This window comes from Neomonachus schauinslandi, chromosome 10, assembly GCF_002201575.2.
Source record: "Neomonachus schauinslandi chromosome 10, ASM220157v2, whole genome shotgun sequence".
Lineage (NCBI taxonomy): Eukaryota > Metazoa > Chordata > Mammalia > Carnivora > Phocidae > Neomonachus > Neomonachus schauinslandi.
This window is the reverse complement of record NC_058412.1, coordinates 20,409,597-20,425,907: the sequence shown is the minus strand read 5'-3', so window position 1 is coordinate 20,425,907 and position 16,311 is coordinate 20,409,597. Positions and strand designations below refer to the sequence as shown.

Sequence of the window (16,311 nt, the reverse complement as noted above, 5' to 3'; positions counted from 1 at the left end):
GGAGGGGGAAGTGGAGTCGTGAGGGCAGGGAGAAGGAGGGAGAGAGTGGGGAAGGGGGTGAACAGCAGGGATTCTGGGGAGAAGCCCGAATAGGAGAGAAAGTGCTGTAGAGGACTCATCACTGGCAGTGTGATCATTTAACAGAACTATCACGAGTTGGGGGCATTTTGTAATATAAAGATTTGACTGGCAGGAAGCATTTAAGACTAATACGTTTCCATCAGAGGTTTTGGGCTTCAAATTACGTGGAGGCTCCGCAGGCCTTTTGGTCCAGTGTTGGGTTTCTCCCAATGTGCGTTGGCTGGAGGAGTGTATTATCCATTGCCCTTAGTCATCACCAGCCCCCAGATAGCACAAGACTGGATGAAGTGGCTGTGATAATGTTCTCTTTGTGCTCTGAGGACTAGAGGAAGGGCCTGGAATTCAGCTGGAGAAGGGCACCCTTCTCTGGCCATGCCCTGCTAGCCAGTTGCACCTGGCCAGTCTTGCACACTTCTGGAGGCTTCTGGGCCTGAGAGCTGTTGAGCCAGGTGGCCTGAGAAGATAAGAAAATGGTCCCTCTTCCCACAAATGCAGCCCTTCAGCCCTGCACTCTGTGCAAGGCACACCCCTGTGCTCAGAGTTCATAGGGCACCTGCTCTTATGGTTTGGTGGATCTAGAATTTTTAATATCCTGAGAAATTCCTGGGCATTAACTCCTGGTCAGACTAAAGAGTTACTTTTTAGTTGTCTCCTTTTCCTGCCAGATGTACTCAGCAGTGGAGGACCAGGCCCTGGGCTGGTCTGTTTCTATAGCACTAGGTAATGGACCTGCAGGCTTTCTCCTTTCTCGAGGCGAGCCTGCAGAATATTAATGGCAACAATGGTAATGATGATGACAGCTACCATTTCTTTATTTTTTTTTATTTTAAAAATATTTGTTTATTTATTTGAGAGAGAGTGCAAGAGTGAGAGAGCACAAGTAGGGGGGAGTGGCAGAGGGAGAGGGAGAAGCAGGCTCCCCAAGCAGGGAGCCTGACTTGGGGCTCTATCCCAGGACCCCGCAATCATGACCTGAGCCGAAGGCAGACTCTTAACCAACCGAGCCACCCAGGCGCCCCGATAGCTACCATTTCTTTAGTGCATGTCTAACACCAAGCATGCCGCTGTTTCCTTTATGTGCATTGTTTTCCTCCTCACGATAGCACCATGAAGTAGTACTATTTTAATCTCCATGTGACAAAGGAGGATCCTGAGACTCCTTAAGGAAGGAACAACCCAAGGTCACATGCCTAGGAAGTGTTAGGGCCAGAATAGCAGCCTCTGTCTGCCTGATCCCAGAACCATGATCTTTACCTCCACACTGTAATACCAGCTTCGGAAATGAAGGATTCATACCAGATCCCTGGCTAATAGGCCCCAGTGGGAGCTCTTGTCTGCTGAAATACTTAACCCATCTCTGTCCTTCCGTGTGATGCAAACCCCCAGCCTCTGACTCACCTGGCTCCATCCATTCATATAATCAACAAATCTTTTTAAGTACCCATGACCAAGAACATAAATCAGTAGTTATAGTTAACGAACTCTTCAAATTATTTAAATTTCTGGAAGGAATCATGAGAATTTACTAATAGTGGTTGTTTCTAGGAATTTTAATGGGGGAGGGGGCTTTTATTTTTCACTTTATACTTTTTTTTACTTTTATCTTTTTATTTTTATGTAAGCAAGTATTACTTTGTTAAATAAAAACTAATCTAAAAAGTTTAAGGGAGAAAAAATATAAAAGAAATGTGTTAACACCTGGTTGGAAGGTTGCCTTAAAAATAATGAATAACTGGGGCGCCAGGATGGTTTATTTGGTTAAGAGTCCTACTCTTTGATTTCAGCTCAGGTTATGATCTCAGGGTCACGGGATTGAGCCCTGCGTCAGGCTCAGCATGGAGTCTGCTTCTCCCTCTCCCTCTGTTCCTCCCCCCCCCCCGCAGATAAATAAATAAAATCTTTTTTTAAAAATGAGTAATTGGGGCATCTGCGTGACTCAGTTGGTTGAGTATCTGCCTTTGGCTCAGGTCATGGTCTCAGGGTCCTGGGATCAAGCCCCGCGTTGGGTTCTCTGCTCAGTGGGGAGTTTGCTTCTCCCTCTCCCTCTCTGTTCTCTCTCTCTCTCTCTCTCTCTCTCAAATAAATAGAATCTTAAAAAATAATAAATTAAAATTAAAAAAATAATAAAAAATGAATAATTGAGGGAGATCCAGGATTGATAATAATTCTCAGTGATACCCAGTTATTGGCAATCCTGTGACCTTGGACAAGTCCCTTTCCCTCCCAGAGACTGTAAGAAATCATCAGTAGATGATTCCTTGCTTTCTGCACGATTTGCTGATTCGCCTCAGAAGCAGCAGGTCAGGAGCCCAGGGTTAGAGGTCAGCCTGAATGTCGGGCAGTGGGAACTGAAGCAGGATGACCAAGCATTGCCCCGGAGCTACAGGCCATACGACCCCGGATGACCCACCTAAGCCCTTGGGCCCTGTGCCTAGGCTGTCAAATGCTGAGTCTGCCCTTGATGCCTCCTTAGGTCTCATCCCGTTCTGACACTGTAGCACTCTATTGTCTGGCCAGAGGGAAATAGGGGAGAAGGAGGAGGGTAGGAATCAGGTCTGAGGTGCTCGTGGTTTTCTCACTGAGGTAGAGGGGCCGATTTTTTCCTTCCTGCTTTTCTCCGAGGGGCATCGAAGCACTACTGGGCATCCATACTCTGTCTAGGACAAGGCTGCAAGTGGAGTCCAGCTCACCTCACTCCCCAGCCTATACATTTCCTGATCCCAAATTGTTTCCTTCTTGATGAGAGAATTCCTAGCATTGGAGAGACCCATCATTTCTGTTGTGTTTCGAGCCAACCAAGGAGACTCAAGGCAGGAAACAGACTGGGTCTCCTGATTTCTGTTCCCCAGGACAGAGAATCACTGAAAATAGCACTCTTCTTCCCTTTACCATTGTCTCTTTTGTTTCTTTTTCCCTTACTGCTGGCTCCTTGAGATCTATAACCAGGGAGCCCCAAAAGGAGAAATAGGTCTGTGACAGTTGGAGTGGCTGTAATAAGAGAGAGAAGCAAAGATCGGTCCACTAATTGGGTTTTTTGGCTCTTTGTGATGAGTTGTGAGTACCTGTCAATCAGATACTGATTGACAAGTAACCACTGACATGTGATTGTACTCTATCACTTACCAAGTACTTTCACGTCTGTTATCCAACTCACCCTTCTTACCAAAGCCTGCAAGGTTAGTGGGTATTCTTTTCCGTTTTACAGATAAGAAAACTGAAGTCCAGGGGCTGATGCCCTAGATTTCATAGCAAATAGGGTGTACTAGCGTTCAGGCTCTCTGACATGCCCAGTGCTCTATATATCGTCCCTCTATGGAACAGCAGACGTGGCTCTTTCCCATGAGCATCCCAGGACTTAGCCTCTCTCCGGGATGCTAGCGATCCTGACAACCTCCCCCAAGCACGTGATTAACGCTCTAACCCACTCATCTCAGAGGTCCCCATAAGATGCCTCAGGTTCGGGCACCTGGGTGGCTCAGTTGGTTAAGCGACTGCCTTCGGCTCAGGTCATGATCCTGGAGTCGCAGGATCGAGTCCCGCATCGGGCTCCCTGCTCAGCGGGGCGTCTGCTTCTCCCTCTGACCCTCTTCCCTCTTGTGCTGTCTCTCATTCTCTCTCTCAAATAAATAAATAAAATCTTTAAAAAAAAAAAAATGCCTCAGGTTCAGAAGCATCTTTAGCACAGCTCTGCCTGCTTTCACGCGCAGAGAAAGGATGCCCCGAGCTTTCCTGATGGTTCCTGAATTGGCAAAGGTGCAAATACCAAATGCTGCTGCTGTTCTCCAAGGCACCTTCCTATCTGAACCCAGGAGAAAGCTGTAGCCCAGGGAAAGGGACCCCAGTGGAATTAAGAGGCTGGTGTTCAAATATCACCTCCGCCGTTTGCTGGCTCCATAACATGGAGTGAGTCAGTTCACCTGTCTGAATCTCGGTTTTCTTTTACGTCAAATGGGGATCATACTTGTTATCTCACATGGTTCTTAGGGTGATTAAATAGGATGATTAGTTTAAAAGGGACCTAGCCCAGCCACAGGCAACATGACAAGTTGCATCTGAGACTCCTGTCCCCTGCAGCGTGTGAGCGATTAGCTGGCTGTGGCCGAGCAGAGCCTGGCTGGCTTCTCTGTGAAATCAGACCTGATGGTATCTTCTCAGACGAATGGCTGGCTGGGCCTGGCTGTCTCCACTCCGGCTTTTCAGATCAGCACTTAATGAGTACTGGGGCCTCCTTCCTCCTCCTCCTCCTGGTCTTGCACCCCAGTTGCTTCTGGAACAGGAAGGGGTAAGCCTCTGAATATCCCAAGCTGGGTCTGTAGACTGACATGGTTCCTGTAATGAGTTTGGCTATTAATTGTCACGGCAGCTGACCCGCCTCTAATACCTGGAGTCGAGACCCTGATCAAATTGGGAGATTATTCGGAAAGAACATAGTCAATGTAGGAGCAGATACACGTAAAAATTCCTTATTAGGAGACTCCAGGCTTAGACTACTCATCTCTGGGCCTGTTTCCTAATCTGTAAAGCAAAGGGGATTGGGATCGAGGATTCACTGAGGTCGCCTTAGTTACGCTGTGATTTGTAGTGGTCTCTCCAGAGTCAGACCACGGCCCCGGAGCTCCCCGCCCTGCTTCTTCCACCCCCACAGCTGCTGCTGGCCTTTTAGTTACACCGGACTGATTTAGAACCAGTAGGACCAAACCCAATCCTGCCTGCAGGCCCCACCCACCTATCTTTTGCCTTGAGGGATCACGAAGGCATCATTAACTCCGGGGGCTAAGAACTCCAAGGAACTTTTCCTGGGGACTAGGACTCCTGTATTCCCAGCCCCTCTGCTTAGTATCCCCCAGCCTGAAGGGGGACCTAGAGATGTGAGACATCCCTGTCCCTCCCTGCCCTCCGTAGGTGATAGTAAGAACAGAGATCTGAGGAAAAGGAGGAGATGGCCATGGGTATCCTCAGAAAAATGGGGAAAAATTAAAAGCAAAAGCAAAAAAAATAAACCAAACCCTGTTTCTAAGCAAAGAACTGAAGTCGTGCATGATGTATTTTAGAGCGTGGGGGTGAAGCAGACAGCATGGGTTGAGACTGGGGAGAAGGTGGGGGCTGAGACCTTGCACCTGGATTGGGGCCCACCCACAGATTTCATGCCAGGACCAGCCCCTCTTCTAGCACAAGACAGGCTCTGTCAGGCAGGCTTGGCTGATAGTGTGGGCTAGGCAAGTGGGCAAGCCTTGGCGAGTCACCAGAAAGGCAAATTCAGTTGTCATTCAGACCACGTCTGCGCTGGGTCTCAGCGGGACTAGTAGAGAAGCATAGGGGCAGTGGACAGATGGAATAGGGTGATACAGGACAGTCAGACAGCATCCAGAATTCTCTTCATGGAGCCCAGGACCCAGCCAGAAGGAGAGATCCTGAAGCAGAGTTCCAGGTCCAAGGAGGGGATCTAACCTGTAGGCCGATGAGCCAGAACCAACAGAGAGAAACTTGTCCTGAGGATCATGTCGTGGGGGTGGGGAGAGGCTTAGAACTTGGAGGCCCTGGTAGTCTTGGCTGATACATCAAATTCCAGGCCTGATTGGCAGCTCAAATCCCGCCTGACTGTGTCCAAATGGGTTTCTTGAATCCAGAATTTTGAATGAGAAGAGCATGGGACTAGGTGTGGGTAGCTGGAGAAGATGGAGGCTGAACAAAGAATTGTTTGAATCAGAGGTCTGTCTCCCTACTTAAAAATCACCAAGAGGGGCGCCTGGGTGGCTCAGTCAGTTGAGTGTCAAATCCGTAAAAAAAAAAATTTTTTTTAATCACCAAGAAAAAAAATAATGTAAAAAATGCATAAAGGGGTATGTTGTGAAAGGAGAGATCAGATCTCCACAAGTCCACCTCAAAGGTACAGAGAATATAAAATCAATGGGGAGGCTCAATTTTATATCTATTATTATAGCAAATTTTTAAAATAATGATAATCATGCCTATGACACTATAATAAAAGGTGTTTCATTATTTATTGCTGGCAGTAATTTAAGTGGTATAATCTTTTTTTTTTTTAAGATTTTATTTATTTATTTGAAAGAGCGTGAGCGAGAGAGCACAAGCAGGGGGAGCAGCAGAGGGAGAGGAAGAAGCAGACTTCCTGCTGAGCAGGGAGCCCAATGTAGGGCTCAATCCCAGGACCCTGAGATCATGACCTGAGCCAAAGGCAGCCGAAGGCACCCCGAAGTGATATAATCCGTTAGAAAGGAAATTTGGCAATATGTTCTAAGATAAATAAAATGTTTATAATCCTTCATCAGATCCTGAAATTTCCTTCTAAGAAAGTCATCTAGGGGAGCCTGGGTGGTTCAGTCAGTTAAGCATCTGCCTTTTGCCCAGGTTGTGATCCCAGGGTTCTGGGATCAAGCCCTACATCAGGCCCTCTGCTCAGTGGGGAGCCTGCTTCTCCCTCTGCCTCTGCTGCTCCCCCTGCTTGTGTGCGCTCTTTCTCTCTCTGTCAAATAAATAAAATCTTAAAAAAAAAAAAGTCATCGGGGTGCCTGGGTGGCTCAGTTGGTTGAGCGACTGCCTTTGGCTCAGGTCATGATCCTGCAGTCCCGGGATCGAGTCCCACATCGGGCTCCCTGCTCAGCAGGGAGTCTGCTTCTCCCTCTGACCCTCTTCCCTCTCGTGCTCTCTGTCTCTCATTCTCTCTCTCTCAAATAAATAAATAAAATCTTAAAAAAAAAAGTCATCTAAAAAAAATTATATGTACAAGGGTGGTTTTTTTTACAAGGGTGTTTATTGTAAACATTGTACACACCAAAATATCTTCTCATAGGGGTTAATCAAGTATATTTAAATTATCCACTGTAAATATTATGCAACCATTAAGTTTACAGTCATAAACCTTATGGAAGTAATAGGAAATTCTGGAGAGATTTGATAAAATGGAAATAGCAGGACATGAGCTTATATTTATACCATATGTATTGGTGTGAAAAAATGATGTGTGCATTTGGAAAACTCTGGAAAAACAGGGAAAATAAAAGAGCTGCTTAGGTGAGGAATATGTGAAATTTTTTTCTAATTTTGTTTTATTTCTGTAGTTATTTCGATATTAGTTCATATTTTTTTTTCTAAAAAGAAAGACAATAAAAGGTTAAAAATATGTCCCCAGGGGCACCTGGGTGGCTCAGTCGGTTAAGCGGTTAAGCGTCTGCCTTGGGCTCAGGTCATGTACCCCAGGGTCCTGGGATATGAGTCCCGAATCGGGCTCCCTGCTCCGTGCGGAGTCTGCTTCTCCCTCTCCCTCTGCCTGCCGCACTCCCTGCTTGTGCTCTCTCTCTCTGTCAAATAAATAGGTAAAATCTTTTTTTTCCTTAAATGACACCATTTTATTTTTTTTAACTTTTTTTTTTTAAAGATTTTATTTATTTATTTGACAGAGAGAGAGACCACAAGCAGGGGAGTGGGAGAGGGAGAAGCAGGCTTCCTGCTGAGCAGGGAGCCCGATGCGGGGCTCGATCCCAGGACCCTGGGATCATCATGACCTGAGCCGAAGGCAGCCGCTTAACGACTGAGCCACCCAGGCGCCCTTTTTTTAACATTTTATTTATTTATTTGACAGAGAGAGGGAGAGCACAAGCAGGGGGAGTGAGAGAGGGAGAAGCAGGCTTCCCGCTGAGCAGGGAGCCCAATGCGGGGCTCGATCCCAGGACCCTGGGATCATGACCTGAGCTGAAGGCAGGCACTTAACCGACCGAGCCACCCAGGCACCCCTAAATAGGTAAGATCGTAAAAAAAAAAAAAATGTCCCTAGTGGGGCTCCTGGCTGGCTCAGTCTATAGAGCATGCAACTCTTGATCTCTGGATTGTGAGTTCGAGCCCCACTTTGGGCATAGAGCTCACTTAAAAAAAAAAAAATGTCTCTAGAATCCCTTAATAAACTCTTAGATATTTAATACAGTCCTCCTGAGATAACAAATTCCATAAATTTATTACCTTCTATAAACAGTAGAACGTCCCTTTATTTGTCCTAAAAGTCCAAAGTATAAGCTCTTCCTCTATGTACCAGGATTGATTGGAAAAGTCTGGATTGTTCCTTTTCACACCTATTTTATTTTATTTTTTTTTATTTTTTATTTTTTTAAAGATTTTATTTATTTATTCAACAGAGAGAGAGAGACAGCGAGAGAGGGAACACAGGCAGGGGGAGTGGGAGAGGGAGAAGCAGGCTTCCCACCGAGCAGGGAGCCCGATGCGGGGCTCGATCCCAGGACCCTGGGATCATGACCTGAGCCGAAGGCAGACGCTTAACGACTGAGCCACCCAGGTGCCCCTATTTTATTTTTTTAATTAAGTGAGCTCTACACCCAACCTGGGGCTCGAACTCACAACCCTGAGATCAAGAGTCACATGCCCTGCAGAGTGAGTCAGCCAGGCTCCCCCACGCCTATTTTGATCATATAGTTTCCAGGTCTATCCTCTTAACCTTTGTCTTTGCACACTAAAGAGTCCTATTTTTTAATAGCCCTTGGATGGTTTTAGCCGTCCTTCCCTGGATCTCTCGCTCCTGCCTGTCCCCAGAGACACAGTGAGGGACTACACACAGTACTCCAGATTCAGCTGCATCACCAATTTATTTTAGGGTAGAATGATTTTTGTTTTGTTTCCAACAAGCCTTCATGATGGTGGCTGGCCAGATGCTAGTGGCCTTTTTAGCTCTGGCGGCATATTAAGCCAATGTCTTCTGGGAACAATAGCGAATTACTCCCCACCCCATGCTTTTCTTTTTCTTTTTTCTTTCTTAAACTAAATTAAATTATTTTATTTATTTATTTTATTTTTTAGCTTATAACTGACAGTGCTGACAGCTATCATTTAATGAGTAGAGCTAGGATTACTTTTTCCTAGAGCATAAAACTGTAACTGAAGCTCATCTGACATTTTTTGTCAGCTCCCATGGCCTAGAAATGCTCTCGAACATTACCACTTAGGAGGATCTGGGGGCATCTGTGGAGCTGGGTGTCTGGCCAGTGCTCTTTCTTGCATGATTTCTAATGGAGATCAGTCCTGTCTTTTCATATCTGCACATTTTTCCATCCCAAGACAGGCCTGTTTGTTTCTGTTTCCTTTCCCTAATCCCCCCCCATCCCCCCACCTGCGTTATGAGAAAGTACTTCCCTGTCTCTGTCTCCTCACCCCCACCCCCATTTAACTCTGACTAACCTCTGATGTAGAACCATTCCAGGAGCATTTTAACCCCTAAAGGGCTGCCCACTGCTTCCCCAAGTACGGGAATAACTGTGGAGATTAGTCAGACGTGATTTCCTCCTGCTGGAAACGTGTTGCTTTTCTTTTAGCAGGTTCTGCTTCCTAAAACATTGAACAGAAAGAATGTATGGAGTAGAAAGAGCACGGGCTTTGGAGCCAGGCCGACCTGGACCTGGATTCTCCATTTAAATTGAGTGGCCGTGATGTGACCTTGGATGGATTACTTACCCTGTCTGAGCTTATATGAGGAAACTGGTGGTGTTAGTATATGCCCTTAAAGCATGTCGCACAGGCCACCTGGGGATCTCATTTACGAAGCCGATTCTGATTCACTAGGTCTGCGTAGGGCCTGAGATCCTGCATTTGTTTCTTTTTTTTTTTAAGATTTTATTTATTTATTTGAGAGAAAGAGAGTGAGAGAGCACAAATGGTGGGGGTGAGGGGAAGGGCAGAGGGAGAAGCAGACTCCCTGCTGAGCAGGGAGCTGGACGTGGCGCTCGATCCCTGAGATCATGACCTGAGCCAAAGGCAGACACTTAACCGACTGAGCCACCCCGGCGCCCCTGAGATCCTGCATTTCTAACAAGTCCCCAGGTAATACTGATTCTGCGGGACCTCAAAAAGCAGTGATTCTTTTCTGTTGTTGTTGTTAAGATTTTATTTATTCATTTGAGAAAGAGAGAGACAGAAAGCACAAGCAGGGAGAGAGGCAGAAGCAGACTCCCCTCCCCGCCCCCGATGAGGTGGGAACCTGACCCAGGGTTCCATCCCAGGACCCAGGGATCATGACCTGAGCCAAAAACAGTGATTCTTTAATGTGAACCTTTAAAAACCACTGATGCCTGGACCTCATCACGGACTCCCCGGCCCCTTCGCAGTTTAATCGGCTGTGGGGTGTAGTCTGGGCACTGCTCCCCGGGTGATTCTAATATGCATCCGAGTCTGAGACCCACTTTTTTTTTTTTTTTTAAGATTTTGACAGAGAGAGACACAGCAAGAGAGGGAACACAAGGGGGGAGAGTGGGAGAGGGAGAAGCAGGCTTCCCCCTGAGCAGGGAGCCTGATGCAGGGCTCGATCCCAGGACCCTGGATCATGACCTGAGCCGAAGGCAGACGCTTAACGACTGAGCCACCCAGGCGCCCCTGAGACCCACTTCTTAAAGGGTAATTAGAAGTAAATGTGAAACACCCGACATGCAAAAAAAACAATGGTTTTCTTCCTCCTGGTTCCTTGCCCTGTTCTCTCTCCACCCTAGTCCCCCGCCTTCGGTCAGTCAGAAAGACCAGGGCATCAGCCGCTGCCCCGTGCCCTCCTTACTAGACTCCTCCCTGGAGCACCTGGCGTGGGAGTTCCTGCAGCCACTCATGAGGGGAGGGGCCCAAGATAATAACTCGATGTGGCCAGGCAGTGGGAATTTTAAAAGCTCCCCAGTGATTCTAATAAAGCAACCAAGCTTGAGAAGTAGTGTCTTTACAAGGTGGCAGAGTGAAGAACACTAGAATGCTGTAAATTACCAAGGGCGGTGCGAGGACTCAGGGCTGGAGTGTCCCAGAATAGGAAGCCAGGCCAGACACCAGGTCCCCAGGATCTCATGACCCGGTAGTTAAAGGGATTGGTTATCATGGCCCCAGCAGGAGGGGGTTTCCTGCCTTGTCTCCTTCCTCCCTTTTCACACCCATCCCCTGCCTCCTGTCAGCCTTCCCAGATGCTCAGACCCTGCTGCTCTGTCCTTTTGCCCTGCAACAGTGCGTGTGGGTTGCTCCGTTGAAGGAGGAGAAGCTGGGATAAAGGGTCAGTTCTGTTCTGGATAAGAGAGCCCAGGAAAAGGACTTGGAACCCCCCCACTGCGACGATCCCAGGGGTTCCTTTCAGTTTCTCAAACATTTACTGAGCACTTACTCTGTGCCAAGCACTGTGCTAAGCCCCGGGACCCTGAGACCTGAGTAACACACGATCCCTGCCCTGAAGGAGCTCACCGGGGAGACAGGATGTAAGCAATAATGGTCCATGAGGGGGAAAGAATAGGAACGTGTCCTGGTTATTGAGGAGGCTGAAAGGAGGAAATGTGCCGATGTGAAGGACTCGGAGAACACATCCCAAGTCTCTCCAACCGGGTCTTGCAGGGTAAGTAGTGGTTTTCCAGGCGGACGTGGAGTGGGAGGAGAAACCCAGTGTTGTGAAAAGGCCCAGCACATTCCAGGAGCTGGAAGTCTTTAGGCGAAGCTGGAGCGCAGAGCGCATGGGGAGTAAGCGGTAAGAGGAGGCTGGGAGGCCGGGCCAGCCCACGGGGCAGGGCGCCGCTGCAGACTTTGGGTTTCATCCTGCAAGGAATGGAGGACTGTTGAGTATTTGCAGCCGAGGAGAGGCACGCTCTGACTTGTGTTTCTGGTGAATGCCCCCGGGTGTCATGTGGAGATGGATGGAAGGGGGAGCTGATGGCAGGAACAGTGCAGGTGAGTCGTGAGGACCGCAGTAAAATCGGCAGGTGTATTCGCGGCTGCAAAGGTGGGAATAGTGGGAGGCCTAACAAGAAGGCAGACCTGATGGGATTTGATGACCGGCCCAGCGTAGGGGAGGCAAGAGACGCACGCAGGGCAGGGCCCGGGCCCAGGGAGGTAAGGTGCATGGGGCACAAAATTTAAGGAATTGTTCACTCAAAGGATCGTGCAGTTGCTGGGCTTAAGGGAGAAGGAAGCATCTGGGATGAGTTCAGGCCTGTGCTGTGGGGGCGGGCCCCATGCTGAGACACTGCCCCCAGAGCAAGGCCTGCAGGTGGCAGTGGTGTGGCGGGGAGGACAGGCGGCTCTCAAGGGCCCCGGGCTCTGCAGCAGCTCTGCCCTTGGCCTCTGAGGCTGCGTGGGGCCGCTGGCTGGCCTGCTTTCGTGCAGGGTCCCGTGGCATCCTCACACAGCCCAACCTCTGACGCCCCCCCAAAAGCAGCCCTCCACCCCCGTCCCGCTCTGTCCCCAGTGACGGGGCTTCCACAGGTGGCAGAGGGAGGCCCCCCTGCCCCACATCGTGACAGCACCTCCCGCTTCGAGAGCCCACAAGCAGGTCAGCTGGTTCCCCTGGGAAAAGTTCCAATGGGGAGGCAGCCAGTATCTTCTGGTGGCTCAAGGTGATTTCAACCTTCCGGGAAGCGGGCGATGAAATCAGAGGACAGCTAGAGTGCCCTGGGGCAGCGCCCTCTGATGAGCAGGAGTGAAAATGCATTTTACGGTGTCACAGTTTACCCAGTTTATACAAATCCATTATCCGTGAAGCCCCAGATTCAACAGGCACCTGCGGCGTGTCTGTGCCAAGCCCCGGGGCTGGGGGCCTTTCACACAGCACAGGGGCTCACGGAGTGGGATGGGGGTGGTGGGTTCAAATCTTACTTCTTCGTTAACTAGCGGCATGACCTGGGGCTAGTTACTCTCAATTTCTTCATTTGTTTGTTTTTTTTAAAAAAGATTTTATTTATTTATTTGAGAGAGAGAGAATGAGAGACAGAGAGCATGAGAGGGAGGAGGGTCAGAGGGAGAAGCAGACTCCCTGCCGAGCAGGGAGTCCGATGCGGGACTCGATCCCGGGACTCCAGGATCATGCCCTGAGCCGAAGGCAGTCGCTTAACCAACTGAGCCACCCAGGCGCCCAATTTCTTCATTTGTTAAGTGGGGAGAGTAATAGTAGCTTTCTCTTAGGCTGAGGATGGAGACAGTGTTTGTTAAGGGCTTAATTCAGCCCCTCGAGAATAGTACTCAGCAATATTTGTCAGCCATCCTGGAAGAGAGGCTGTTCCGATATTTCAGATGTGAGAGCCGAAGGGGGTGCCTTGGTCTAGGCCTTGCATTTAGTGGGCCGAACACCGGTCTCTCTGGCCGTCTCCAAAGCTCATGCAGCTTCTGGGGCCTCACACTGCCCTTTAGTGCTGCAGAGTCTTCTCCCCTTGGCTTTTCTTCTGCTTTCCATGTCACTGAAGATTACATCTGTGCTGAGAGCCCTCTTCTTGAGCCAGGAGCCAGTTAGCTGAAGAGCTGGGCTGCCCAGTGACCGTGTCTCTGCTCCACACTCTTGAACACTGGCTGGGAGCTAAGTGCCAGGATTCAAAAGCCTCCTGCACGCCCCTCCCAGGCATGGTGAACCAACCTTCCATCTGTATCCAAAGCAAACAGATCAGGTGCCTCTATTCCCTGAGGGATGCCCTCTCTTATGGTCTTATCGACAATGGGGGCAGTGGGCTGGAGCCCAGGAGGCTGGAGGGGAAACTTTGTTCTCAGTGGGGGCCACGAGGCCGCATCTGGGACACATCTTTTGTCCACTCCTGGAAGGACCACAGAGCAGGGAAGCCAAACCTCTCAAGCTGGTGATGCTGTGGCCATCTTTGAAAAGCCCATCTCTTAACCCCTCTGTGTTCGCAGGCCATGGAGAGCAAGCTGCTCATCGGGGGCAGGAACATCATGGATCACACCAATGAGCAGCAGAAGATGCTGGAACTGAAGAGGCAGGAGATTGCGGAGCAGGTAGGGCTGGGGGCTTCAGGTCTCATGGGAGCGCATGGCTTTGAGGTCTCGTCTGGAGGACACAGGGCCGTGAGCCATCATGGACTCAACATCCCTGGAATATAGTGCTAAGAACCTAAGACATGCCGCCCTGGATCCCTTGGGTCCACCAGCCCAGGAGCCTGCCTCTCTCAAGGGCACTGCCAGCTAAGGGGTGAGAGGAAGTGGTGGTTCTCCATGATGTCAGCCAATACAGGGCACCTCGTGTTAATTCCTGGGCCTTCCATAGGGTGTAAGTTCTTTGCCAACTGTATGACGATGTCCTAAATCTTCAAGAACCACAATTAGTTGGTCCTACCAGTCGTCTGTGATACCACGTGGGGAGAGGGTGAGGCAGCTGGGAAGCCAGTATGATGCCAGTCTACGTCGGCTCAACACTCCTAGAATGCGCCAGCTATTCGGGCTGGGGTCTCCATCCCCGGGGGGCCAGTGTTGGCAAAGACACGGCCATATGAGCTAAGAAGAAGGTTCGGAGAGGCTCTGCTGACGACGGGCAGGAGCGGGGGCTGTGGGCCATGGGCCGCTCTCTCCTTCCCGGCCTCTGTGGCCGCCGTGGAGCCCGATCCCGTGACAGGCAGCATGAGTTTGTCCCCTGAGCTCCCTTGGCCCTCCCTGGTACACGCCGCCCCACTGAGCCCCTGTGCCCTGCCTTGGCCTAGAAACGCCGTGAGCGGGAAATGCAGCAGGAGATGATGCTCCGTGACGAGGAGACCATGGAGCTCCGGGGCACCTACACGTCCCTGCAGCAGGAGGTGGAGGTCAAAACCAAGAAACTCAAGAAGGTGAGAGGCCGCAGGGGGCTGAGGGCCTGGCAGCCTCTGCCCAAGACACTTACCCACCCGAGGGGTCTGTGCTATAGGGAGGGCCCCCTTCCCCACGTTGCTCGAACCACTGAAGCCTGAGTGACTTCGCCGGGGCTGCCGGGGTGAGGAGTGGGGGAAGGCGGGGGCCTGGTGCTGGAGGGGACGAGCGCCTCTTCTCCTGGGCCAGGCTGGGCCTGGTGGGCTGGGAAGGCCTTCACTTCCAGTCTCCTGTTGCCATCCTGACGGCGCTGGGTAACTTCCCCTGCACACTGTCATCAGTGGGTCATGGTTGGGTAGCCAGGCCCAGGACAGGAGTGTTAAGGAGGCCTGAGGAGACGCAAGCCTGGGGGAGCTTGGGAGGGGAGCCGCAGGCCCCCGTGGACGTGGGAAGGGATGAGACTGTCTGATCTCCGGAACCCTGCAAAGTCCACGGCCAGGGAAGGGCACGTACAGGGACAGGAAGCAGCAAACTCCAGCCCAGATTCTGGGAAGAACCTGGAAAACCCACTGGGGCGCCGGCGTGACTGGCCCAGAGCAGGCCGGGCAGAGGCCCAGCCACAGGGGCAGTTTCCAGGGACATACGTACCTCCTGGCGGGTGAGGAGCGGGACAGCAGGCTCTCTGCTGCGCTCCACACCCCCATTCTTGAGAGCCCCTAAAGAGGCAGAAGTGGGGTGGGTCACCTTCCAAACTGGCTTAGGCCCCTCCCTCCTACCCTCCCCCCCCACCCAGAGCCTGCACAGCAGTTCTGCCCTTGGGTCCTGATTCAGACTCTTCTCTTAACTAGTTGTGTGCCCTTGAGCAACTGTGTACCTGAGTCACCTCTTCTGTAAAAAGAGGGTGTTGGGACTAAAAGGGCTCTCGATCCCTTTCAGTTTGAACATCCCGCCAGGCTGAAAACAGCGGACGGGGAGCAGGTAACAGGCCCTAGGGTAGGAGGGACAGGACAGCCCGTTGAATAACCTGCCCTCATTTGTGGTGGGGCAGGAGGGAGATTCAGACCGGGGCCTCCCCCTGGACTCGGCCTGTGGAGGCCGAGCCCGAGCGTCAGGGCCCGGGGCCAGGTGACAGGGGCCTCGCCGCCACCCTGCGTAGCCTCTGAGTGGCGCCTGTCCCCACGCAGCTCTACGCCAAGCTGCAGGCGGTGAAGGCAGAGATCCAGGACCAGCATGATGAGTACATCCGCGTGCGGCAGGACCTGGAGGAGGCGCAGAATGAGCAGACCCGGGAGCTCAAGCTCAAGTAGGGCCCCCTCCTCTTCCCATTCCTGGTCCTCACAGCCATCCCTCACTGCCTGGCCTCTCCCTGAGGGGCTTATTTCCTTCCTCAAGGCCTCATTCCAGGCGTCTATTCCCCCAGGAGTCCACATCCCTTAGGAATAGAATGTGTCTGAGGGGTGAGGACGAGGTCTAAGTTCCAGAGCTGCTTATATCTCCTCTGTTTCCTTCTCCTTCCTCTGCTCTGCCATAATGATGAGGCCCCCGAAGTGCATGCTGGGTGCTGGCCAAGAGTAACCCCTAAGGCCCTGAGTCCACAGCCTTTGCACTGGAAGCAGGGATTTCAAGTTCTGTGATTGCTGTAGGGATCCTCTCTTCGTCCGACTTTCTGGTTTTTCCATCTCCGCTGCTCCCTCTGCCTCG

The 16,311-nt window shown here is 50.8% G+C and overlaps 1 protein-coding gene across 1 annotated transcript in view; it reads left to right on the top strand.

Moving 5' to 3' along the window:
- KIF3C (kinesin family member 3C) overlaps positions 1-16,311 on the top strand; it is a 34,907-nt gene that overhangs the window by 7,311 nt on the left and 11,285 nt on the right. The window contains exons 2-4 of the mRNA XM_021697342.1: positions 13,729-13,830; positions 14,529-14,651; positions 15,795-15,913. Of these exons, the coding sequence (XP_021553017.1) occupies positions 13,729-13,830; positions 14,529-14,651; positions 15,795-15,913 (344 nt within the window). The remainder of the gene's footprint in view (positions 1-13,728; positions 13,831-14,528; positions 14,652-15,794; positions 15,914-16,311) is intronic.